Genomic DNA, 27,437 nt, shown 5'->3' on the forward strand with positions numbered 1-27,437 from the left:
TAGAGAGATGGATAAATAAATAGAGAGATCGATAGATAGACAGATAGATAGATAGATAGATAGATAGATAGACAAATAGAAAAACAGGACTTATAACAGAGACAATATAGGGAAAAAAATTGACTTGTTTCTTTCCTGTAGAATTCATGTCGACAATCTCTATCATGGCATACTTGACAAAGGATAAAAATTGTTGATGATTGACTGATATTTAGTTTATTACCATTAGTTCTCTGAATCTGCAGTGATCAAGATATCTGTCAGAATTAGGCTAATCAAAGTCTCCTGGCATTAAACGCCAAATTTTCTATATATTATTTTTTGGTACTCAACAGAATGCAATCATTATTTGGATTCTTAGGGAGGCTCTGTTGAGAAAATAAAGGCCAACACACTCAAACGAGCTTTTCGACAACAACAGGCAAGCTCACTATGGGACGTCCTACTTTTGTTTAATAGTGCTTGGTACAGACCACTCTGATACATATTTTACGATATCGAATAGGAATGTGCGCTACCCCAAGCAGGATGCTGTTCTCTCCTACTTTGACATGAGGCACGCCTTGCGGTCAATGCCACATACCGAAGGGCTGGCATCATCGCTTCCGGCCCCGGTCACTTTCGTTTTGGGGACTCGGGCTATTGCGTACTTAAGTACAAACTTTGAAGTTTAAAGGGGCAAAAGTATGTTTGCTAACATACTCCTATTACATTTGTACATAACATCCATATATATTGACACATTTACATTATATATATGTGTGTGTGTATATGTGGGAGTGTGTGAATGCGGGTGTGGGTTGGCTGAAAAGAGTTGGTTGGTGGTAACACAGGGGTGCCATCCACCACACATCAAAAGCATACTGATGCACAGAAAAACATATTTAACATTCTAAAAAACACAAAAAAAAAACACACATGTTCTCATTTAGGTCCCATGTTTAACAACGATATCCGAAAGGCTGAAGCATCATATAAGCAGCATCCTGCCTTTGGTGAAAAATAAAAATGTGGTAGCATGACAAAAAACTTTCAGCACCATTCTGGCTTTTAATAACAAACTTCATTCACATTTTTTCATGTTTTTGCAACTTAAAAAAAAAAGACATATGTGTTGTTTCATTTTCAGTTTCATAAGTAGGAACAGAATGATGCCGACTTCATGTCAGGATTTTGAAGGATTATTGCATGTGTGTGTGTGTGTGCCTATGAAATGATTTGTTGAACTTGAGAATAAAACTTGTGTGAAGAAGAGTAAGCATGCAACAATATTTGGACGGTACATATCCCACATCATTGTATATATTGCAACGTAACTACGGCTATGCAAAACTTTCTTCTTTGCACTGTGCTTTGTGTATAAGATCATGTTCAATCTCCTCAATACCAGCGATTGCTGATGCGGCCCAAAAATAAGTTGTCACCTGCTTCCAGAACATAGAACTGTCTGGCATATTTTCATAAATGACTATGTTATTCGTTTAAGTAGGTGATTTGCTCAGTTGGAAAGACCATGATTTGGTTGTTATGGCATATAGGCCCCAAATATACTGTTTGATTTCTGTTGAGAAAAGTGCAGCCTTGTTGCCAATGCATGGTGTATGAAAAAACAAACAAACAAATATTGCACTAAAAATATAAACAAATTAGTTGACACATTTGCTAGCCTCATCCATCTCTGTGAGTTTGCCTTTGCTTAACTCCTTGGGTGCTATGGATACAGACTAGCATAGAAAACCTCATAGTGTTGTACACATTGTCCAAAGTCCCTCTAACAAACAGTGTTAATATTTTTCAAGTTTAAGTTTCTTTATTTCACCAAAGCATGGAACATATTAAAAAACAATACATACATCAATATTCGGATACGATTACAAACATATCAATAATACAGTGAAAAGGAAAAAAAACAACAACAGAAATAGATTGACAATAACACATACATACATAGGTTTAACAGATCTGCTATGGAAGGTAGCAGCCAGAAAGGAAATGTCCCTTATTTTTAGCTGACCTAAAATCATTCATTCAATTTCAATTACATGTATAAAGTGTGTTCAATTGAAGTAAAATGTAGGAACAGGACAAGACAAGACAAGACAAAACAAAACACACAATGACAACAAAATACGGGATGTCTTGAATCATAAAGAATAAAAGATTATACTCTTGACCTCAATGAGTTTGGCTATAATTATAAAAGAGAGTTTTTTTGTAACCAGATTTAAATGTATTCAAAGAGTTAGCATTACGAATTGCACAGGGGAGAGAATTTCACAGGGTAGGACCAATGTAAATGATAGATCGTTGATAAAAAGAAGTACGGGATAGAGGTAGGTGAAAATCATTCGCGGATCGCGTGCTATAATTACGAATTTGATTATTAAAAGTGAACATATCTAAGAGAGTCTTTGGTAATAAACGATTTTTACACAAATACATAAAAATGCCAGCTTGATATTTGTACATATCATTCAACTGCAATATCTTCAGGGATAAAAAAAGTGGCTGGGTATGGGCAAGAAAAGTGGCATGAGAAATGATTCGTATTGCACGTTTTTGAAGCACTAAAAGTCTTTGAATGTAACATTCGTGAGCATTGCCCCAAACAGTTATTCCATAATACAAATGAGGTAAAATTATAGCACTATAGATTGACTTTAAAACAGACTTTGGGAGAAAACTAAGTTTATACATTACACCAATATTTTTTTGATAATTTATTACAAATTATATTATTTCATTTCCTGCCCAAGTTTATTGATGCTTTAATGTCCTACCACAGCAGTCCATCAAACCTGCTTCATCACGCTAATTTTCCTTAATGCATTGACATTAAGTCTGGTAAATTGAAAATAAAAACAATCTGAAATTGACTTGCTGGCCTTGGATTGATGAATCTTTAATGTATAAAATAATAATACAATGGTTAATCTCCCGCAATCACTGTACTTTTCAATCATTAATATTTCAAATAAGCATTTCCTCTTTGCATTGCTAAATGGTCGGACAATGCTTGACCTTCATTAATAATCTATTTAAAGTACATTCATTATTCCATCTTGGGTGATTTACTGTAAAACAAGATATTTTCGCGGAATAAAATATTTGCGAATTGGAGCCGACGGGCTTTTTCGCAGCATAAAATTTTCGTAAGTTGCCTCTAACATAATGCATATAGTGTAGACAAGAACTTTCATGTGCCTTTTAATTTCGCAAATCTTGACTCTCGCGAAATTTGCGAAATTAGGATGCGCGCGAACATTCCTCATTTTACGGTATGTAGTGGGCAATGGAATGAGGATTTCCAGAGACCTGTGTATGGTTGCAGTGCTGTTTGCAAAATCACAGACAAAAATCTCATAGAGCAGTAGAACACCCCCCCCCCCCCCTCAGTATCATTTGTGACCTTGCATAACAAAACCAACAAAAAGTAGCCAGACATGGATTGGCAGCCTCTGAAAGAGCAGAAATTAAGATTCAAAATGATGTATTTTTACATGGACACAGAAAATCAATTGTGAAGATATTTCTTACTGGTCGTCAAATTCACGCTCTCCAAAAGTAGCATGCAATTCATGAAAGTCAACGTACTGTGAATATCACAGTAGCACAAACGATCTCATTCAAATATGTAGACTTGGTGTCTGCATCCAGCTTGAAATTTGGTAACAGAAAAAAAAAACATAGAGAGTGAAACACAACAAGTGGATCCCACCTTTTATTAGGATCTCTTTGTTTCACTCTTTTTTTTATATCTCAGCCATTTCAAAACCGATTTCCATCACATAAACCTTTAATTTCTCTTAGAATTGTATGATTTTTAATATTTCATGTACTAAGTGGTTTCTAATCATCTTGCAGAAAGTAATACCTGATCCCTATCTCAACTAAAACTGATACCATCCCTTTAAAAAGGCCAGACAATGATTGGGCAAACAAAATCAAGGAATTTAAAAGTATGTTTATAAACAACATAAAAATATCGGTGTGGAAGAGGAACTCACTCAGCAAGGGGCCTACCACTAGCGCCACCAGCAAAACTCATTTCCATGGTATCTTCCTGACAGACTTGTTAGCATGCATCCTATGATCCCCACTCCAGATAGGCAGGCTTTGAGCATTTGCAGTTTTCATTTCTTCCCCTCTCTATCCCCCCCCCCCTCTCTCTTCTTTCCTGTTAAAGGAGACCTCCAGATGATTTTCAGACTTTTACATTCGAACAACTATAAATTAGTTATATATTGAGTACACAGAGTTTCAGAATTTATAGTGATTGGGATGAGGAATAAGAATATTTTTGAAATTTAAAACAAATTGTAATGAACAAGGATGAAGAGAGAGCAGCCTCACCATAAGAATGTATGAGTTGGTAGCATATGTTGGAGCGACGATCAGCCGAGGATATGAATATTCTGCTTTAGGATTTTTAGAGTTTACTCAGTTTAGGATTAGGGTTAGGGTAAGGGTTAGGGCAAAGGTTAGGGTTATAGTTAGGGTAACGTTAATCTCGGTTTCCTGGGGTAATAAACTGGATAAAGTCCAAAAATCCTATTAAAGCAGAATATTCACATCCTCGGCCGAGCATCGCTCCAACATATACAGTACTCTCCGCGTAATCGGGTATCGCTTAAATGGGTACTCCGTTTAATTGGGTAGTAATGTCAAAAACAATTCCAATGCACATTAAAATTACCTGATAATCGGGTTGCTTCTCCGCATAAACGGGTAAACGATTTGCTTCTTATCTAATTTCTACCCACATTTTATCGCAGATATAACACTTCAGAAGTCATGAATGTCAAATTTTACACCGCTACTTGCATTCTCTGCTTAATTTGCAGAGAAGACCGATCATTTGGGCAGTGATTAAACATGAAAACACAAGTACTAGCACCGACTTGCCACACGTAAACGAACATTACACATGTATATAGCTGGAACTCACAGCTGCATAGACAGACAGGAGTTGAACACACAGTTTGCGCTTCTCCCTTGCTCCGCAACAATATTCAAAATACGAGAAGTTTGCAACGAAAATCAGGCAATGCACCAGCAACCCGCCGTTCTGCGTGACTAGTGCACGTAAAGAGTCGTGTTCATTTCGGAAAGCGCCTGCGTTTTAGCGAGGAGTCTATAATCAAACAACAAAGTTTTCTGAAGACATTGTCCATAAAAAGACTGTGAATTATTGTTCGTGAATGAGCGAGTGTAAGGTATGTGTAATGTGCCGTGCAAGCACGCATTTTCCGTAAGTATAAAGTGTAGGTGTTTGGTGCAGTGTACAATGTATGTACATACACATTGTGTGTGTCAATTGTGAATGAGATGTGTTCTTCTGTTAATCGGGTACTCCGCTTAATTGGGTAAGAAACGCTCTGCCCGAGCCTACCTGATTATGCGGAGAGTACTGTACTACCGTATCAGTTGGGGCTCAAGAAGCAGAACAAAGGAAGAAGGCGTGCATAGATTCTACACAGGTGAACTTCTCTGCTCAAGGACCACAATGAATTCCACAAATCTATAACATGGAGCTGTCAATTTATGTACCAGTACTACACATCATGTGAAATTATGAAAATCGTCTCGAATGCCCCTTTAAAGGGATCGTACAGTTTTGATTGAGACCTAATTTCAGGTTTCTAACATTTTTTGGTGAAATAATGAGAAACCTCTTATGAAATATGAAAGAGCATGTAATTCTATGAGGAATTGAACGTTTATTTGATGAAAATTTGTTTTGAAATGGCTGAGATATCCAAAAAAAAAAGAGCGATTCTAATAAAGTGTGGGACTCACACTTTATTATGATCGCTTTCTTTTACTTTGTTTTTGGATGTTTCAGTCATTCCAAACCCGATTTTCATCGAGTAAACTTTGAATTCCTCTTAAAATGGTATGCACTGTACTATAAAGTGTTTTCTTGGTATCTAGCAAAAAGTTAAAAGCCCAATTCTCATCTCCACCAACACTGTACCATCCCTTTAACTTGAATATCTCTTTCTCTCAGTGTTCCTCTCTCCCCATCAAGCCATCTATCCCTTTTTGGCTGAAACTCTCTTATCTCCGGAGATGACAAACATTATCCCAATTAAAAGATGGAGCCTGCCTAATCTCAGCTGATGAATATTCACATCTGCACCTACCAGTGCCCCTCTCCCCTCTCCCCTTCTCTCTCTCTCTCCCTCTCTTACTCTCTCTCTCTCTCTCTCACTTATCTCTCTCTAAAAAACTACCAAATGGTGGCATACTTTCTAATAATATAAGTTTCTTAAAGTATATGTTAGACAAATTTAATTGAAACACACACATTTCTATTAATTTGATATCAGGTGGGTTTTTTTTTCCACATCTCATGTTTTGTACATCAACGCTTTTGTAAGCACTATGAGCACCAAAAGGTGGACCTGTGCGCTGTACAAATAGCCACTATTTATTATTATTATCATTATTATTATTATTGTCATCATCATCATCATCATCATTATTGTTATTATTATTTTATTACCATTATTATTATTATCATTATCATTATTATCATTATTATCATTATTATCATTATTGTTATTATTATTATTATTGTCATCATCATCATCATCATTATTATTATCATTATTATTATTATTATCATTACTATCTTCATTATTACTGTCATTACAGTCATAAAGTTGAACATAATGTGGAGTTCAAATCTTATCTGCAAGACACTGGCTCCAAGCACACACTAAACAGTATTAACATGGCAGGCTTTTGTTTTTCATTGATTCACATACAGTCATGAAAAAGGCCAAAGGGCACTAGCTTGGGAATAAATAGTGTGGTTGGCAAACTACTTCATTGGCAGCAATCTACTTTATTATTACACTTATAATACATACATATATAAATTATACATATCAGTCATTACAACAGCTGAGTGAGAAGATGAGAAAAGTAATTCTTTGACATTACAAAAGTGCAATTGTATCTTCATCACTTTTTGCAAAGCACAAACCCTGTGACCTTTATGCACTGTTGCATCACAGATGTGTGCAAAGATGCATTGCTGGCATATGACTGCATATCACTAAAAAGTAATGATCATTACTCCACCAAAAGAAAAGTGATAAATGAATAAAAAAGATGAACGAGTAAATGTATTAATGAGGCCAAAAGAGCGAGGTCTCGTTGGCCATTGAAATGACAAGGATATCGCTTGTGACAGATGAGAGTCGATTTACACTATTTGCTCTTGATGCGCAGTGATGCAGGTAACACCTCAATTTTTTTTTTTTTTAATTTTTTTTTTTTTTTTTTTAGAAACACATTGGGAAGTGGGTGATTAGAGGCGATCTGATGTCCACCTCTTTAGGTGGTCGATGTCAAGTGATGCGAGGGACGTTTTTCGGTAGAAACAGAGCTGGTAAACAAAATTCACGGTACAGTGCCAGAAAGTCTCAAATTCCTACCGAGAGATTCTGTGCATTATTCTATTGATTGCAGCAGCCGCATCACACTATACTACTCTATAATGTACTGCACTGTGTGCCTTTTGAGTCTCGGTCTGAATGCCGCCATCTTAATTGTTTACTTGCCCATAAGGCAGTGAGTGCGCAACCCAATCTGTGACCTTATAAGACCCGACTTCCTGGTTCACCACTGACTGCAAGTTCCCTCGCCTTGCATCCCCCTGCATCGCCACGTAGCATGATATCTTATTGCTCAGTAGAAACAGTTCTGGTCGTAGCTGAACACAAGGTGATGCATGTGACAAAAATTTGCAGTGTATGCGAGGTAATGCGTAGTGTCCAGGAGAATCGTACAAAAAGACAGAATGATACTGTAATGGTCTGTTTCAAGGATAGCTTTTATCAGTTCACACTGTTGAAGAATGTACAATGTGGTAAACCTAGATTTTCTGTGATTCTCTGTATGAAAATTACTGCAGGACCACACTTTTAATGATCTAGTCATTGAAATACCATCATCAAAAATTTTTTTAAAGAAAAAGAAAAGAAACCAAGAAAATTTCCTCTGATATTTTTGGTATTGCAAAAATTTTGATATGCATATATATAAGAGATATCTTTCTCTTGCACTAAATTTGCCTTAAGAGTACTTGAGACTTTGTATGATTGACAATCAATGATGGGCAAAGGTATAGCCAAATTTTCTAGGATTAGATATTTGTGTGAAACACAGTAAAAGCAGCTATAGCTTTATTAGGGAAAATCAAAGGTTCGATCTACCTTGTATCAGTCTTTCGAAGCCATAGAAATCTACATTTATATATATTGTCAAGTCTGTGCTTACACAACTTAGCAAATTATTCAACTAGCACGGTCTTTGTCGCTGGCATTAGTGACTTTAGTGCACCCTCAGCTTAGCCAAACCCTCTGTGGAATCACGCAAAATTAGCTGGTGCACGCAATAGCTGTGCACTCTGCGAAAACCAAGATCGAGGCACCTGAAATTTGACACCAACGTTAGGGCATCTCCGCTCAGAGCGTAGCATTCCCCTAATCAAGATTAGACCTGAAGCGTTTTGAAAACACAAAGAAGCCAGCTATCTATCAACACACACACATACACACAAACACACAGACTCATGCACACACAGATAAAGGTAACAACAGACAACAGACTTTATGACATCTCTGCGATAGTGTCTCCTTTTTCCCCGCGGGGCGAGGACGAGATCCCCTGGGAAATTTAGCCAAGGAGGGTATCCTCTTTGCACCACTGAACCTAACTTTTGCAGCTGGTAATTGAGAGAAACTTGAGGTAGAGAGGGGAGAGAGATGGGACAGTGACCAAGTGGCATCCCGCAAACATTGTTTGCCCACTGACATCAGCTGATGGTCTGTTCATTTCTGACCACTAACTCATCACGGTGATTTCAGAGAAGTTATGAGAATATAAAATCCCTCCATAAACACCCGAACATTAACCCGTTGAGGGTGGGCTGATTTTGCTACAACTCGCATTTCCCATAGGCACTTGCCTGAGTATATTCGGGACTCGTCCTCAACGGGTTAACCCTAGCGACCTCCCTGTCATAAATATCAAGGCGCGTCTACATTTACATACTCTTTCTTGGATTAATCTTTGTGGGGAAATCTGACTGAAGTGCTGAACATTTCTGCAATGCCGCAAACGAGAGATTTGCTCTACACATGGACAGGCAGCGCTGCATTCCCCATTCAATAGTCAATGATATAAATGCATCATACCAGATTATATGCCAGACAAATACACTAATTATACAAAGTGCATGTTTGCTTTGCTATAGCTGAAAAAGAATATGTGACAAAGGATACTGTGCATGGTGGGTTTTTTTTTTTGGGGGGGAGGGGGGTTTGCAGTGTTGACTTTCTGAGTTTTGCAAGTCAACAGATATTCGCAAAATCATGACTCGCAAAATCAACAACTCATAAATATATTCCTTCTGTATCAAAATAAGTGCATTGTACACTGTTTGATAATTCTTTCACATTCCATCCATGGGATTCTTGACTGCGAATTCAACCACTGGAAAATTGTTGTACAAGTCCACAATTGCAAAATATTACATTCATAAAATATATGGCGTATACAATAGATGAAATGGAATAGTTATGACGGAATACGTGATAAGTTTTCTGCAGGAGACAAGATAAGTCATAGAGCTGTTTAGCTATCTTGTTAATTTATGCAGGAGACATAATGGCCTGAATTCACGAAGGTTGTACAAATGAAACCATGGTTTAAACCATGGACAAAAACCATGGAACGCCAAGTGTCGCACGGAATATTTCGTTACGAAATTGGTCATTTCATCGACAAAATGACTGTTTCGTTAATAAAATTATCATTTCATGGACGAAATGTTCATTTAGTTACAAAATGTTGTCATTTCGTTACAAAATAATCATTTCATCAACGAAATGACTGATTTCGTAAGGAAATATTCTATGCGACACTTGGTGCTCCATGGTTTTTGTCCATGGTTTAAACCATGGTTTCATTTGTACCACCTTCATGAATTCGGGCCTATAAGTCAAAGAGACGTTCAGCTACAGATCATTTCATTAATTGTGCTTACACCGCTTTGACACTTTCAAGCAAGATTTCATCAGGGATAAGTCCTGTCACTTGATTGCCTAATTTATCGTTTCAAAATGCAATTATGTGGACAGAAACACCTTCCTCAATGCGCTGGATATCTCGCTGAGAATGCTTGAGTTGTGGGGCAACCGGCAGTTGAGAAGAAACATCACGAAGTTACCATGCACTTACTCACTGTCGCATTTTCACAGCTGTCTTCTGGTCATCATGGCAAATGAGAAGCTTAAAGGGATTATTCAATCACAGACTAGTGAATGGACAAGACATGATTTTCTAGAGTTCGGGTATGGTATTTGACATATGGTACCATGTGTGAAAGCGTAATTGGCAGGCAGAAATGAAGATTGTGTGCAGAAAATTGGCTCAGAGAGCGAGAGAGAGAGCTGACCGATCCAAAAACAAAAAGTCAATTAGAACGAATGGCCTCTCAAATTTTATCAGGATCGCCATAAATCATAAGACTCATGCTTGTGACATTCATAATTGACCGTAATGGACACGCAATTGACCAATATGAAATTACCACACACAGTCCCGACGTGCAGGAACTTTGTACTGCTGAAAAGTCAATCTAATATACGAAATGTAAGCGGATATGGTACAGTGAACACACGGCGGCTTTAGTCTTGACGAATGGCAGACGATTAAAACCTGCAAATGCTTTAACGTGTACAGTACCATCTCTACTGCTTCCACACAGTGTGCACGCAATTGCAGGCAACTCGTATTTGTGACGTGTGCCTGCTGATAATGCTTTGTATCTTGACAAGTCTGCCATCTTACATCATTGCCAATGTGATGAATGCAATTGTGTCTTGCTCAGAATTTTCAGAATAGGAAGAGAAGATACTTTTTCTTTCTCTCTTAAAGTTTTGACTTTTTTTCAAGATGGACTACAGCTCAAACATTTGAGTTCATATTATATTTCTGGATGCTGCATCGATCACCACAGCATGGGAAGAAAGCCTAAACCAAACAGGCTCTTCCGGTCATCCTTCGTAGTCATTCCTCCCTAGCTTCAATGCTCCATAGCAACAGTAAACATAACATACAAACAAATAAACAAACTCAACGAGCGGGATGGGATCATGTTGACTTTTATGACTTGGTCGTTAACACTCAGAAGTAAGTACGCATCACAAGATACTGAAAGCAGATGGCAACTTAACGACTTCACTGGAGTGACATGAAACCATTCCATATTTTTAAAAAAAAGATAGAGACATCTACATATGTATATTGGCAACAACAAAAACAACCATTTCCTTTTTAGAATGCATTTGTTGTCATGGTACTCTCCAGTAGTATACTTGTTCATTATCATAAAGTCATCTGACATGGCATTCTGTAGCACTGAAATAATTAAAATCAAAACAAAAGGAAAACTAGACCAATCTGACTGCAGCATGCAGTCAACTTCTGTGTGATGACTAAGTCTTCTCATGCAATAATACCTGCATATAGGTACATGATGCTTCATTTACATTTTGAAGGAGTTCATCAATCTTGATTACTGACCTCGAGGACTGACCTTACTCCATCTCTGCTCAGGTAAGATATTACCAACTCACTGCTATCCATAACACCAAACAACATCATCATTGGGCTTTCTTTCTGCAAGTTATGGTAGGAAATGACACTTTAAACTTTCAGTGATCTTTGACCTTTGCCTTTTAGGCAATCGAATCACTGTTCAGTTTTATCCTTCCGACAAAATTATATTACCATTGGACATCCTGGCTATGGTTATGGCTTGAAAGGGATGTTTTAGTCAGTACATTGTAAATCTATCTTAACCTTTGACCTTTCATTACTGTCCTGTCATGTAAAGATGTATATACTTTTTCCATACTTACTTTTCTGTCAGCTTTCAAAGTATAATGCATTGATGACTCATATTTATATGACTCCTATTGTGTTGATTTTTTTTTTTCAATTTGATCAAAGCGATGTAAGTGTAATGCATGCTTTGTATTTTTTTACTCTTTGTTGGATGAAAAATATTTACTGAACCTGAACTGAACTAAACCGATGTATCCATTCTGCCAAATTACATTACCATTGGTCACCATAGCTGAAATTATGGCAAGGTAAAACATTTTTTTTTTCAGCAAAATTTGTGATCTTTCGCCTTACAAGATTTTGTCTAAAGTTTAATCAGAATGTCTACATCTCATGCAACATATCTGAATTATGAAAGTGTTTTGATGTTTTATTAGCAAGATCTTGAAAAAAAAGGCTCATTTCACTTTGTTTTCTACTGTTTTGAAAGGAACAAGGGTTAAATCTATGCAAAGAAAAAAAAAAACATGTCCGGATTGTCTTTACTGTTTTCGTGATTATTTTAATATCCAAGTTTACTGCACACAAGACTCAAAAGGGTAAGTACAGGTGGAAAGGTACATGTTCATGCTAATTGCAACACCACTGACTTTAATCTTGACATCAGATTCACAACTGCTACAGAGCTCTATAAATATGCGTAAAGGCATGAGCGAATTATCCCCAGATCAATATCATATTCATTCCCAACCGCTGCCTGGGAGAAGAGGCATTTCCAAGAACATTATGCTTCTTTCATAAGTTTTTCTTCTTTTTTTTTTTTAGTGTATGACAATGTTGCCCTCATGTTTTTTGCATGGTTAGATTGACTTGGACGACACATGGTAACTCTTCTTTATTCCCTACAATCCATTGTTTCCATTCTTTTGTTTGAAAAAAAAAAATCCTCAATTTACCTTTTCTCTGTTTCTCCCTCTCTCAGTTTTTCCCCTCCTTTTTCTCTTCCTAATCAATTATCCTTTTTAACCGAGGCTTGAGAGTGAATGGCGGCCAAACACCAATGCAGACCTTTGCGACAAGTTAGGTACCTGACGCCGAGCTATTGATTACCCATCACATTCATAGAGGGGATGGGGAAGTAGATTGATTGTATGTATACCCAGACACTGGGAAGTAGTGAGGGTAGGGGGGGGTGGGAGAAATCAAACTTGCTCAAGCAAAAGATTCTCGTGAGCGATATCAAATGACGGCGCGAGGTTCAAGGAGAATTCACCCGAGAGTCAATTGCCCCTGACAGGTTTTCCAGGAAATAAGTGCGTCGCAAAGACGAGAGAGCATAGCATTATTACATCCAAACCTCTCCACCATTTCTTGAACGTGCTCATAGTTCCCATTGCACACAGAGTACTGAGTGCTCATTGATAATACTGAAAGCTGTTCCTTGTTTTTGAAGCCCTTAAGCTGTATAAAGTTAGTAGTCTCATTGCTGTAGTGTGGCTTGCTCAGTAAACTTTTATTAATTACAGTGATGATGTTGATGATGATGATAATGATGATGATAATGATGATGATGATGATGATGATGATGATGATGATGATGATGATGATGATGATGATGACATTGATGGTATTGATGATGATGAAAGAAATATCACAAAATCATCGACATTGCAAGGACTGGTCATGGCAATGCTGACTATGATCATGAGATCAGAGAATGATAATGACGACAACAATATCATCCTAGTAGACAAGAAAAAGGTGCAAACTTTTTTTTTAATGAGGTATAGCATGCCTTCACATGCTCCTTTCTTTCTGCAGGTCTAAATTAAGGGAAATCTACTATTATTCCGCCTCCTTTCACTTGGGGGGCAAAGAAAATTTCAAGGCAACTATAAGCAAGAATGATTGCACCTTATAATGCATATATTTATCATAACATCTTTCAAATCATTCACTTCCCAAGAATTCTCTCTCGCTCCTCTCTCTTTCGAGCATTCGTCTCTCTGTCTGCCTCTCTCTCTCCCTCTCTCTCTCTCTCTCTCTCTGTCCACCTAAGCCGTTCCTTTGCAAGGCAGGTGATATGTCATTCTACATAGAAACCTAACACAACACAGACATTTTAGTAACCACACTAGCTGTGATAAGTGGGAACTATTCAATCGACAGTTACTCCATCCACCCTTTACTCTCTGTATTGAAAGCAGCTGTAGTCGACATTCCCACACGATAAATCACTAGAGCATCGAAAAGCTAAAATGTTTATTTTCATTGGAATTATGAAGACAATTTGACGATAATCATATGTTTACTATTTGGTAAAACCACAGAGTGACTGGTAGAACTAAACTTCTACACCTGCTGTATCATTATGAGTGTGTAAATTGCCAACTCAAAGCACACATTAGGCATCCACGCTGTAACCAGTTTGAGACATTTTAGCTCTACTCCAAAGATAGTGCGATAACAGCACGCATTTAACCTTTCTGATGATGAAATGCACATATACACTCAAATCCAGTGGCAATACAAATGTGATGATAAAGGGAAATTAAGGATATCCTCAATATGACCATTTCAAACAGATACTACGAAAAATTGAACACTGCTACTGCTTTTCAATAATGAAGCCACTATAGCGGTGTGGAAAGTGTTCCTGTGTTTTAAAAGCCTTAATACAGAAGACACACTTTAATTTCTGCACTTTCAGGTGATGATGGCAAACACGTGCAGGTCTGTGCTTGCATAGCAGACAGAAATCATATTTCTGTTTCGGAAGAAATATTAGATTATGGGACATTCCTCGCTGCATGCTACATTCCCGCAAATCCAATAAGGAATTTGAATTGTGTAATCATGCCTCCAATGAGAAACACAGAAATGAGAGAAATAGGTTTTGGGAACATGAATAGAGCTTATCTTGATGAAGAAATCTGCAAAATATCATTAATGTTGCACAAACCAATCCTTCTCTCTTTCTCCCTCTCCTCCTTATTTATTCCTTCCATTCATCCATTCATCCATTCATCCATCCATCCATTCTGTTTAACTCTCTGAATGTACATGTATCCATGTAGCACTCTTTCTCTCTGGGTACCACACAGATTGTTTTTTGTTTTATTTTTTTTTATTTTGTTGCTTTTTCAGTGGAAGCTACGATAGCATGGGGATGATTCTTGTTGTTGTTGTTTTTTCAATGCAGCCAAATTTTGATTGCTCCATCCATTTTTTTAGGCTTTTTTGTTTTCTAATCCAGTCCCCCTATGCAGAGGAACTGCAGTGGATCTGTGGAAATGACGATGGACTCATAAGATCCTAGGTTCAAGACCCATAGCAGCAGTGATGCCCCCCTAGTCAAGGCACTTTATATCTACTGCTTTAATAGACCTTCAGAGGAGACCTAAAGCTGTCAGTCCTGTGGACATTTGCACGCCATTCATCGCTTCCATGGTGGTCACGTACAATTGTACAACACGTCAATTCAAATAGAAAATTTAAATCAAATAATATTTTGGGTTTTTTTTTTTTTTTTCTCACAGCACAACCATTTAACAGAAGACAAGCTCACATGTACATCGCTTACCTCCTTTCCATCCGTTATCTTCTTGAAGACATGATGTAATGGCCATGGCTGCATCAGTTCAAAGGTCATACAGAAAAAGGGCCCCAGTTTGAAGGTATTCTGTAGGAAAAAACATAAGATATGAATTACGAGTTATTCTAAAACAGTTCATTTGCAGTAGAGCAGACACATCTCTCTGTAAGCCTACACTTCTTGCTTCGCAGTTTGCACACACATAATTACAGAATGTGTATCTGCCTAAAGATTTTCCCCCTTTGATCCATGTTGTTCCAATGAGCAGTTTTTGAAATTTAAGAATTGGAGCCATCTTTTTTTTTTCTTTTTTTCTTTTTGGCCTGATCAAATAAAATAAGGCTATAAAGTTACTAAAAGAAAACAGACTAAAAGAAAATAGACAAATTATACAGGAATATATAACAACTTACCAACAATTTGACTATTCCACAGATATTATGGCTATCTGCCTTGTTCAGCTCCAAAATCAGGTGACTCTCCTGTAGTGAAAAAAACAAACAAACAAGAAGATAACAAAAAACGTACATTGGATGATGATCCCTCATTTAAACTAAAACATAGATGACACATCCATGAATTCTACAGTATTGAAAATTTAACTTAAATTTGTTATCTTCTGAAAAATCAGACTGGGTGATGAAGCAAATCTACTGCAGTAGCTCGTACAGATTTATACTTCATTAAAAAAAATAAACGAGATCGTTCCTGATTATTTTTTTTCCCATCAAAAAGCAAATTCGAAAAAAATCATCAGTGTAGGGATACATTAAGTATCATACATTGTTCCATTATGAGGCAATTAACACCATTTATTGCTACACGCCCGTGAATTTTAGAATCATCAATTAAACAAAACAAAAACAATTTTTCGCGCTGTTGATGACTAATGCCATTAAAACCTTCACAGGTATGACTAAGCATTATAGTCTAATTAAACTTTCATGGTCAACCCAGTAAACAATATCTTCACTTTCTAGCCTATTGTAGCTGCCTCTGTAACATTTTTTTCTTTGAACGAGCAAATCAACATCATGATGGTATTGCATTACTCTCATTAAAAACATTCTGATACTATCACCTATCACACCTTCAACAGCTTTATGTATGTGGATAGTCTACCTCTATCTAACAGCTGAAGTATTTCTAATATCTAATAAGGAGCTTTAGATTTGCGACACAGACGTTTAGACGACTATTACACTGGCTGTTCTCCTCTTTCCCTGCATGTTGCAAAGTAGTTTTAGATCAAAGTGAAGACACGCCCTGTAAAAAGTTGTTTCATTGAAAGGTATTTATTGAATAACATCCATTGCAGCCCGCAGGCTGAATTGCGGAGATCTTACATGAATCAGCATGAATACATTCAAATGTATACAAGCATACAATAAAAATATCAACTAAAAAAGTAAAATGGCACCCCCATATGATCAGTGCATCAAGTAGACCCTCTCTGCATCGTGAATTGAGCAAATGCAAAAAATGGCCCAGAACGTGTAGTAAAAACTCAGACGATGCAAGATCAATTTTGATAAGCAATTTTGCGCATGCACAGAACAAGTTTTTTTTTTCCTTCATATGTCCACATCGCAAAATTTAAAGCCCCCTATTGTATCCTTTGTGCTTCCTTGGCATATATGAGAGTGAAGGAGAGACAGAGAGAGGGAGAGAGAGAGATTGAAGGAGAAAAATGGAGAAAAGGAGAGGGGAAAAGGAGTAGTTGTACCTGATAGCCCAGGGCAAAGTATTCCGGCTTGAGGATCTTGATGGCCACTTCAAAGTGGCCCGGCCTGAAGGTGTCATGGGCCTGGACGATGGTGGAGGAGTTTCCCCTGCCGAGGACGCGCACCACCTGGTAGCGCCCTGCCAGCAGGCCCACTGATGGACAGAAGGATGGGGACGAGATGAAGAATGGAAGGTAAGGAAATGGAGGAAGTAGAACAGGAATGGTTTATGGACTGAGTACCACTCAAAGGCCATGAACAGCTGAACCAAAGCGTACCATACCTTGCCATGCCAGATCTGGAGTGTTCGAGCGCTCTGTGGAGAAAGCGTACCCCACGAATAATTTTGAGACTCCAGTCAGAGGGGGTCACATGTTTTGTAGCAACAGGGTCGTGCACCTGGTGCGCTTTTACGCTACTTACAGGTGTCCCTAACAAAGAGAATCAACTCTCTGTATTATGATGTAGTGCATGTTTTGCACATTTTTCTCATGCCAACTACTGGTATGATTATGGTGGAGCACATCGGGAAGTGGAGCACATCGGGAAGTGGTCCACTTTTGGCTCGGTATAGTAAGGTATGGTAGACTTTAGGAATGTTCAAGCGCTCCTCTGGCAGGGGAGGGGTATGGTATGGTACAGTATGCTATAGGAGAGCACTTGAACGCACCCTAAGACGATATTGATGCACACAAGAGTTTAGCCAGATTAAACACTATCGAAGTTAATTCTTTCAAAGTAATCTTGAACATTTTCAAAAAGAGAGAAATTCAACATTCAACATTCAACATTCTCACTCTGCTTTTTAAATGCAAATATATAACTCACATAAGAAATATAAACTTTCCACTGCATAGATCTTTCCATAGAAGAATTATATTTGGTCATAAGTATGGTGTGGAACACTGACAATGTGTAGTAATAATATCAACACAGCTTTGAAATAATGCAGTCAGTGATCACTGCCATACTTGATGATATTTCATGCCTTACAATAGTCATCTTGAGACGTCAATGACAAAAATAAAAAGAATTTTAAAAATTAGTGCAAAATGTTTCTGTTAAGAGCATTGTAAATTATGTGATATAATCAAGTTACTGTAAAAGTGGACATTTTCATGCTAATAAATTTTTTGGCACTTGGCCAGGTAGGATGAATATGACATGTTTTTCATTTAGTGGATGGTCACGATGATTGAGAGAGCACTTCTAAGAGCTCACAACTGCCAAGGTGGTTCAATATTTTTGGCCGCACGTACCACAGTAAAAGGTATCTGGTCTGCATTTTAATATGATGGCAGCAAATTCATTCATTCTACAGAATTAGCATGTGTAACGAAAACTACAAATAACATAGCAGTTATACCCTTACAATATGCCTACCTTGCAATCAAAAATATAAAATAAATCCAAGCCAAAAATTTGCGCACTTTTATATTTGCTCGAGCTTCACTTTGCATGAAGATGCGCGAACATTTCTACTTTTACAGTACATCAGAGAAGCCTCCTGTTCTTGAGGATCACGTGGGAAACACTCACCCTTGGAATGGGGCTGAAAGAATCCATCGCTGCTGATACACTTTGAATAGTCTGCAAGTCAATCCATGTATGATTAATGTTTTAGAAGAAGAAAGAGATTTTCACACGGTGTACTGCTTAGGAATCATCGGATAATCTTTCGTCTTATCCAAATCCAGGTGTGACTATTTTGAAATAATTTTGCTGCATTGTGAGTCATCATTGCATATTCATCATATTCTTTTTTATCTCATAAATAGCAGCAGCTCCATAAACTTGCAAAACAAGGCAATTTCAACAATAACCAAATCAACAAAAGTTAAAATGGAAGCTCACGAACCAAATATACAGCACAAGGTCGATTCATGGAACCTTTGTAACGTTACATTCACCTTGTTAAGGCAGATTACTTTCTTCCTATGCAAGTGAAAGATCCTTCAAGGAAAGGATAAGGAAATTATAGGATTATTTTCATTTCCATCATATACGGACAAAATTGCAGGCTGACACTGAAAAAAAAGTGTCATGCTCCCCATTCCATGCTATCTTGTTTAATAACCTGATGAAAAAGTGTCCTTTCCTCTTAGAATCACTGTTTACTACCAGGATGAGTGGAATTACATTACATCCCCCAACATGCTTTTTTCAACCTTTTTTCTTTTCCCTGATGCATCTTCACACTCACACACAAACACATGCACTGTACAACTAGCAGACTTGGTTACACACAGGTACAAAATTAATGGGCAAGTCCACATTACATGCCTTTTGCTTTTTGTTGTTGTTCTTTCCCCATTTATGCGTATACCCAGACAGAACATATAATTTCTCGCCATATACCAGTGGTATAGATCAAATACACTCACATTCACATCCTGTATCCGCTTTATAGACCACACATCCCTGCAAAATATCTGAAACATGTCATCTGCATCGCAGTGAATAGTCAACCTCTTGGATCGACAATGACAGTAAAGTTCACTATACCCATCTAAAGGTTCCATTCTACCCTACTATCAGAGGCGCATCTGATCCTCAAAATGCAAAAATTTCGGCGTTCTGATAAGTTCCGATGGAATCTGATCCGACAAGCTCCAGATTCTCGCACCAAGGCTCACCAAGGGTGACACCAATGCCAGAAGAGCCCAAGACTCTGGTTAACCTGCCTGATGACTGATTAGCCATCAGAAACTCTACAGACAGTCATAGGGCGTTGGCTTGACATGCCCGTTAGCCCCACAACAGAAATCTAACACACATTGGATTGATTTGACACTTATCAGACAGATTCGACATTTATCCGACACTGACTGGACCTGCGACTAGACCTGACGTCCGATGGCGAATTAAGCTCTCAGCGTAGTTCCTTCATCGGAAGATTTTGCCACATCGGATCACACCCGACATGTCCGACACTGACCCGATAGTCGATAGTCAGCAGACTGCAATCGATACACTTCAGTGAGTGGCTGGAAGCAAAAAACTTTGCTTCCGATGAGTGACAGAGGACAAAAAGAAAATCTCTGTGGAACAGGGGTATAAGCAGCTATACAGGACGTTCTTACAAAGGTGTGCTCTGGTTCAACACACATCAAACATGCTATGACTGTGAAACTGTGTGCTTTACACACACGTAGCTTACAGCATACATAAACGATGAGCACACCAGTTACTGTATGTGCCATATATCTAGCGAGTCTAATTCTTCGCGAATCGAGACTTCCAGACAATTTTGCGAGTGGTTAAATTCACAAGCACGAACTACAGGACTGAATGGAGAAATGTATCATGCATGCACGTCACATTCATGTCAACACTACAGTTGATATTCTCATGTGTTTTTGAATTGGCGAATAGCACTCAACTTGAGAAATTCACAAAAATAAAAACCTCACAAAATATTTGGCGTATACAATACATGTACTACAAAAAAAACACAACAACAATAACAATATAATTACATATTTCTAATATTCACAATTACAGTAAACAAGTTTGTCTTCACTTCTCACTGTTGATACTCAGAAAGGCTACAAGGCCTGGGCACAGTGTCATAGCTACCTTCTTCTTCCACATTCTGCCATCCCGACTGAATCTTGGTGTAAATCTCCTCCAGTCCACCTGTTACACGAGAGATGCAATGCTTTCGGGGCGGGGCCTGCCACGCCTGCGGCGACGAACTCCTCCTGCACAGGGCGATTCACAAAGAAACATGGCTTGCAGATGACGATCGAGTTGCATATATATATGAGTCAGACGAGTCAGAAATCGAGTTAAAAGACACAAAATGTGTGAGACACATCGCAAGCTGCTACAGCATGGCAGTCTTCACATACAAGGGTAATGGTACACCTACAGTTAGTACATGGCTTGTGTGTGCTTTGACTGTGCAGAGAGCAATGTTTTGCCCTGCTAGCTGCTCTAGCAACATAGAGCTCCAAGCTGATTGTATTAGGGCTACAGTACAGAGTAGAGATATCGCATAAATCACACATTCTACATAAGTTCAAATGAATAAATGACCCCTCCAAGTCCCATTGTCATGATTTACATTATTGTAATGAATATTCAGAAGAATTTAAACAAACCCAAAATATTAGCTGCAATTTTTTCCTCAATTTTTGTTTTGTTTTGTTGTAACTCAAAAGACAGCAAATGGCAAATTCAATAAAATACAATAAAATAGACACAGGCTATGCATCCCCTCATATGTTCATGTTCTCATCCACCTTTAATATTATATAGAATATAAACATAGTTTTTCCTCACCAGACTGCCAAGTACTGTAAAAGTGGATATTTTCGCACGACTGAATTTTTGCGCTTGGCGGGGTAAGAAGAGTTCTGCGAGTTTTTAATTCCATGAAATCAAGACATCAACTGCTGGAACATGAATTATGGTGCACAAAAAAAAAAAATCGCATGCTTTTATTTTCGCGCTAGCTTCTGGTTGCGTGAAATGCGCAAAAATTTCAACACTGCGAAAATTTCCACTTTTACAGTAATACATGGCTTACCAATGGATACATGTATGCCCAACAGATTGTAACAACATTTAACCCACCCAAAATATCAAATGCTAGCATCTAAAGACCTATACAATAGGTAAAGAAAAGAGTATATGTTTTCAGCATATAAAGTTATGTCTGCTATATGCTGGAAATTCCATAGAATTCTCCTGATGAACAGACCCAGCACAGGCAAGAATATTATCAAATACCAATATATCACATAGAACCATTCACTCAAGCTGCATTTTCGGCACAGGATTCCATGCAAAATCAAAAGAATATATCTACTGAATTACAATGATGTACATCATGGAGATTCTGTAGGAAAGTTTACACTGACTCACAATGACGTACATCATGAAGAATCTGTAGAAAATTTGAATAATGGCTGTTTGGTAGCATCTTCGTTGCTATACATGTCATGTTTTCAGCTTCACGTTTGCAGAAGTACAAAGGGACTCATACTTGATAGTGGTATCACATGTTATTGGTAAGCAGTATTGATCATCACTTTCTATAACTGTGAACATTTTTTTCATAAGGGGGGATTCAAAGTGAACTGTAGCTTGTTGATTTCAAAACATGTTGCCATCTATCTTGCTGTGTAGTAGAAATGCAGCATCTGTCAAGTACTAGCAATTCTTTGAAATCTAGCAAAGATTGTCTATATGGTCAAACTTTACAATCTAAACTACTTGTACATAAGGCTTTGATCATGAGAGTATGTTCATTTTCACAATCTTCTGTACGTCATTTCAAGATCTTGTGGCAGTTATTTCAGGAAACATACTCCACAGATACCTGACGTCAATGGCTTGCCAAAAAATTGTGGGAGACTAGTCAAAATTCTGGTGGCTTATACGAAAGTATAACACTCCATCTAATTCTGCCCTCTTATCTGACACTTGCTCATTATAGTTGTGCACTGGATAAGAGATCCTCACATTCTAAGAGACAACAAAACATAAACAATACTGACACAAACGGGAAATGAGACCACCATGAATCATACAATGATTGATAATACCCATGATAAACGGAATACAGTGCTCTGCCTTATCTATTAAATTTTACTGATGAGAAAAGCCACTTTATGCTTGATTCACTTCAAGCATGAGGCTGCTGGGTACACTTTGTTGTCTGAACCTAAATTTCAGGGGCAAAACTTATTTGCCCATTTGCACTGACAATCACTGATTAGTTCAAATCATTATCAATGCCCCATCACTTTATAATGGCCTCATAACATATTTCCATAAATGAGCAAAAGTGGCATTAATGATAATGTACCCTGGCTCACTGGAATGGGAATTCAGCTGCCAAGTCATTCCTTTCTGTATTGAGAATAGAATGTCTGTTTTGCCAGCAATCATTTTTTTTTTTTTTAATCACTGAAACTGCTGACAGTACAGTCTGCACTGAGCCAAGGCAAAGGTAGAAATGTATTGATAATCATTAGATAAACAAGGAATCTTGGAAGTGAAATACAAATTTGTATTTTGCTCGTCAATCCTTTCCCCCATTGGGATACAACAGTATATGCAGCCAAGTTAAAAAAAAGTAGCTTCTCATCCTTGCACGCAAGAATATTGGTACAGCATCAGGGATTATTTTACTTTGTAATATCTTTCAAAATCCTGTTGAAAATATCAAAAAGTTGTGTTTCTCATCCCCATCCTTTTTGAGTTGTCATGTTGGCTTTTTTTTTATATCAACTGCTATTGTGTTGCCCAAAAAACATTGGAAATTCATCTACCAATCATGATGTCATACACACATTGCATTAGAATCTTCTCTAGTGATGTAGGGCATATTCACACTCTACCGCGAGGAGAGAATGATCTACAAACCAGCCGCTACACTGTAGGCCCAGATGCGGTGTGCTGTTGAGAAAGCATCAGCACTTACACAACTCGAATGTCATGAATAGACAAGCTCTCTTCAAACATTCAAGACTGCATCTATGAGTCTGGCTTGGTTTCCAGTGTCCACTATCACGCTAGAATACTCCGGTGTAGTTTCGCACTACCTCGTATTGTGTGATTTTCAAACATGTACAAAATGACCCTAAAATTTCACAACCCACACTTACATGTGAATCTCAAAAGTCTGTTTGTTTAACATTAAAACATTTTATTAGTGGAAAATTGAGCAAAGAAAATGGGATTCCATCGGGATTCGAACCTGAGACCTCCGGATGCTAGCCCGGTGCTCTACCGACTGAGCTATAGAAAGCCCTAGTTCAGTGTTTGTCCCAGAAACCTAGAAATTCTCAATGCTCGAATGGTTTGAAGCTATAGCAGTGTGTTTGTGTGTGACACACACGTACACACTTGAACCTGGCATAAACCCGAAGGATAATTCAACTTGGGGATAAATGCGAGGGATCACCGAAGTGATGTAGCTTTTTGAGTATGTAACAAATGCAAACAGAAAAACTGACCAGAAATGAATAATATCTATTAGTGGAAAATTGAGCAAAGAAAATGGGATGCCATCAAGACACTTTTACGTTTCGGAACAATATGGTGGCTTTCATAAATTGAAGCATAGCACTGTGCTCAAGCAGACAGTCATGGTATGATACCGGTATGTGCAAATACAATGTACGCGGTAGTGCAGCCATCAGTATGATACATACACATACGCATCATTTAATGAGTAAAAGTTTCAAAACTAACGGCAAATATTCATTTATCAGACCACAGAGACTCGTATTGAAGTATTTTAGGTAGTGAAATATTTAGGGTTGGATTGGGCATGTTAATGTCTGTAAGGCAGTGCGAAACTATACCAGCGCCTCATGCTGGTTTGCAATTGCCGATGTATGCAGCGGCTTCAGATTAGAGAAAATGTAAGATATCAAATAGTAAGGACTTCCCAAATCACCCTTCTCTGACAATCTGGACAAGAAACTACTCACACTTTTTTTTTTTTTTTTTTTTTTTTTTTGCCTTATGCACAGTAGTCTGCTTGGTGTTCCTCATCACATTTCCCATGGCCATCTCTGCATCCACATGAATGTCAGTGTTCTCATATCATACTGTACAATGTAAAGTTTGGATGATTAGATTAGATAACAGATGGTCTTTGTTGCCTCAACGCCATGGACAAACAATGTATAGTCGAGACTAGATCTAATTTACTCATTATTGTACTAACAGTATACAGCTATTATGCCTGCATCCAATTCTGTAAAGACTCATGTTCATGTACGTAGCCTATTTAATAATCCCAAAGTTACTAAAATAGTATTATCTACTGTATTCAGTATCGGAAACTGCACATCACTCTGTATTCCACGGTTAACACAACAAATGGTAACTATAAGTACAGTTGGACCTAGAGTCTCTACTACACTGCGTCTACACATCAACCACTTTTTGATTAAATACCTTGTATCTTAGAAAATATCCTTCAGTTTCTCCTCAATTTCATTCCACTTGAGGCAGAAAATACTGCAGATTCATATCCCGGGTTCAGATTGTTTACTCGTACCATACACGCGGAATTCTCAGCGACAAACACAAGTGAGAGAGTGACATGTTGTCAGAGAGAGTGACATGTGTGAATTTGTAGGCCTGGAAATCTGTTAAATTCAGCCTTTTTTTGGAAGCATCATATTTTTCATGATGAAAATCCTGCCTTTTTAATGTGCAAAGGTTTATATAGGTGGATTATTTTTACATCTGGACCCACATGAACTGTGATATTTTAAGGTGAATTTTTTGGTATGTGCTGTGAGGGAATACAAATCTTCACAGAGGTCCCACCTACTTCATCCTGCGTATGGAACTGCATGTCTTCATAGTATGCTGAGCTGCCAACCCAGAGTGAACAAGTGGATCTACACATCAAGTTTAAGTTCCTACCAACAAGCATCAAGAACAAGATATCATCCCCCATGGCTCTCAGATGTGTTCAAGCAATGTTGATTTTCTTCTCCTGTACCCGGTGGTGATGTATTTTTGCTGCTTCTACCATTCTTTCTTATTATTACTCCAGTGGTGAACCAGATATTGCATAATTTGTACAACATGGAGGTAAAGAGGTCACATCCCCTCTTTTTTGCATTGTTCAGTGCATTTTATGTGCTCCATATGGTGAGCAATGGCTGTTGTAACACCTGTATGCAAGCAACTTCATTCAGAATGTCAAATATTGACAGCTCTTCAGCTATCTACATGACTGTGCACCAAAGACCAAAGATTCTTCATACAAACCTGAGCTTTCTTGCTTTCCGCTCAACATCAATGAGTCATCTTGCCATTCTTCTACTTCTTGGTGGCCAAGTTGAAACAAATCCTGGCCCTTCTACAGTGCAAGAGTATCCATGTACTGTTTGTGGTAACGAGGTATGTGAAACTGATCAAGCAATTCTATGTGATGTCTGTGACCAATGGTGTCACATTACTTGTGTTGGGATCTCTTCACACTCCTATCAACGCCTTGTAAATCAGTCAAAAAGTTTTGCATGGAGCTGTTTCCAGTGTGGCTCCATGAACGTCACGCCATGTATATCATTACAAGGATTTGATCTCTCCGATGAAAATGTGTTCTCCCCCCTGCGTGATCTGGATCAAGATGCAGCTGATGTTTCCAACACCCAGTCTAACTTCCCATTGACTTCCACGCCCAAAGGTAGTCCAAACAGGAAAACCTCCACCCCTAAGCCATGCTTTTCATCCCCAAGACCTTCACGTCCTGCCAAAATCAAGAGAAAGGTCTTGAAAGCGATGGCGTTGAACTGTAACGGTCTTAAGGGGAGCTCAAAAAGAGCTAACTTTCTAGCAGCCATTACACACCATGCACCTGATATCATCTTGGGATGTGAATCTAAGATTAATGAAGATATTTCTTCTTACTCAATCTTCCCCGATGACTACATAGTTTTCCGAAAGGACAGAAACCAGCATGGTGGTGGTGTTTTCATTGCTATCATAAACTCAATTACAGCCAGTGGATGTCCTCAATTTACTACTAACTGTGAATCCCAATGGTGTTCTATAGAGATGGAAGGTTCAAAACCACTCATCTTTGGTTGCTATTACTGCCCACCAAACAATCGACCGGCTAGTGTTGATGGCCTTGCTGAGTCCCTGTCCTTACTGATGAGCAGTTGTCGTAAACACCCAAATGTCATCATAGCTGGGGATTTCAACCATCCAGACATAAACTGGGACACGCAGTCTACAACAAATCCTGCTACTGCTGCTACGCATCAGAAGTTATTGGATGTACTACTGAGTAATTCCTTGTTTCAGATGGTGAAAGATATTACTCGCCCTTCTTCAGGGAACACCCTCGATCTGATAGTCACGTCTAACCCCGCTCTTATTGATGACGTTAAAGTACACCCTGGCATCTCGGACCATCACATCCTGACATTCAACATCTCATCTAGGCCAAAGTACCAATCAAAACCTCCAAGAAAAATCCACCTTTTCAACAAAGTTGACCTTGACGAACTCAAACAAGCTGCTGCAGAATTTTCAACTCACTTCCTTCAGTCTGACCCTGAAAACAGAGATGTGGAAACAAACTGGACAATCATCGCAAACTTCCTGACGAGATGTCTGACGGAACTCGTGCCATCGAAGATGACCAAAGGTAAGCGACATCTACCATGGATCACCCCAGCAATTAAACGGCAGATGAGAAAGAGGGACCGCCTCTTCAAGAGTGCCCTTCGTCAGAATAGTACAGCCACATGGGGGAAGTT

At 38.3% G+C, this 27,437-nt stretch overlaps 1 protein-coding gene across 1 annotated transcript in view; it reads right to left on the minus strand.

The window, feature by feature from the left end:
- Positions 1 to 541: 541 nt before the first annotated feature.
- Positions 542 to 27,437, minus strand: part of LOC139714468 (serine/threonine-protein kinase minibrain-like) — a 35,690-nt gene continuing 8,794 nt past the window's right edge. Inside the window, exons 3-8 of the mRNA XM_071626174.1 lie at positions 20,767 to 20,891; positions 18,727 to 18,777; positions 17,190 to 17,341; positions 15,877 to 15,945; positions 15,452 to 15,550; positions 542 to 661 (exon numbers count right to left, since the gene is read on the minus strand). Of these exons, the coding sequence (XP_071482275.1) occupies positions 542 to 661; positions 15,452 to 15,550; positions 15,877 to 15,945; positions 17,190 to 17,341; positions 18,727 to 18,777; positions 20,767 to 20,891 (616 nt within the window). The remainder of the gene's footprint in view (positions 662 to 15,451; positions 15,551 to 15,876; positions 15,946 to 17,189; positions 17,342 to 18,726; positions 18,778 to 20,766; positions 20,892 to 27,437) is intronic.

Source organism: Diadema antillarum, unplaced genomic scaffold (assembly GCF_040938485.1).
Source record: "Diadema antillarum isolate AM-2024a unplaced genomic scaffold, OU_Dant_1.0 seq00002283_RagTag, whole genome shotgun sequence".
In the NCBI taxonomy this organism is placed as follows: domain Eukaryota; kingdom Metazoa; phylum Echinodermata; class Echinoidea; order Diadematoida; family Diadematidae; genus Diadema; species Diadema antillarum.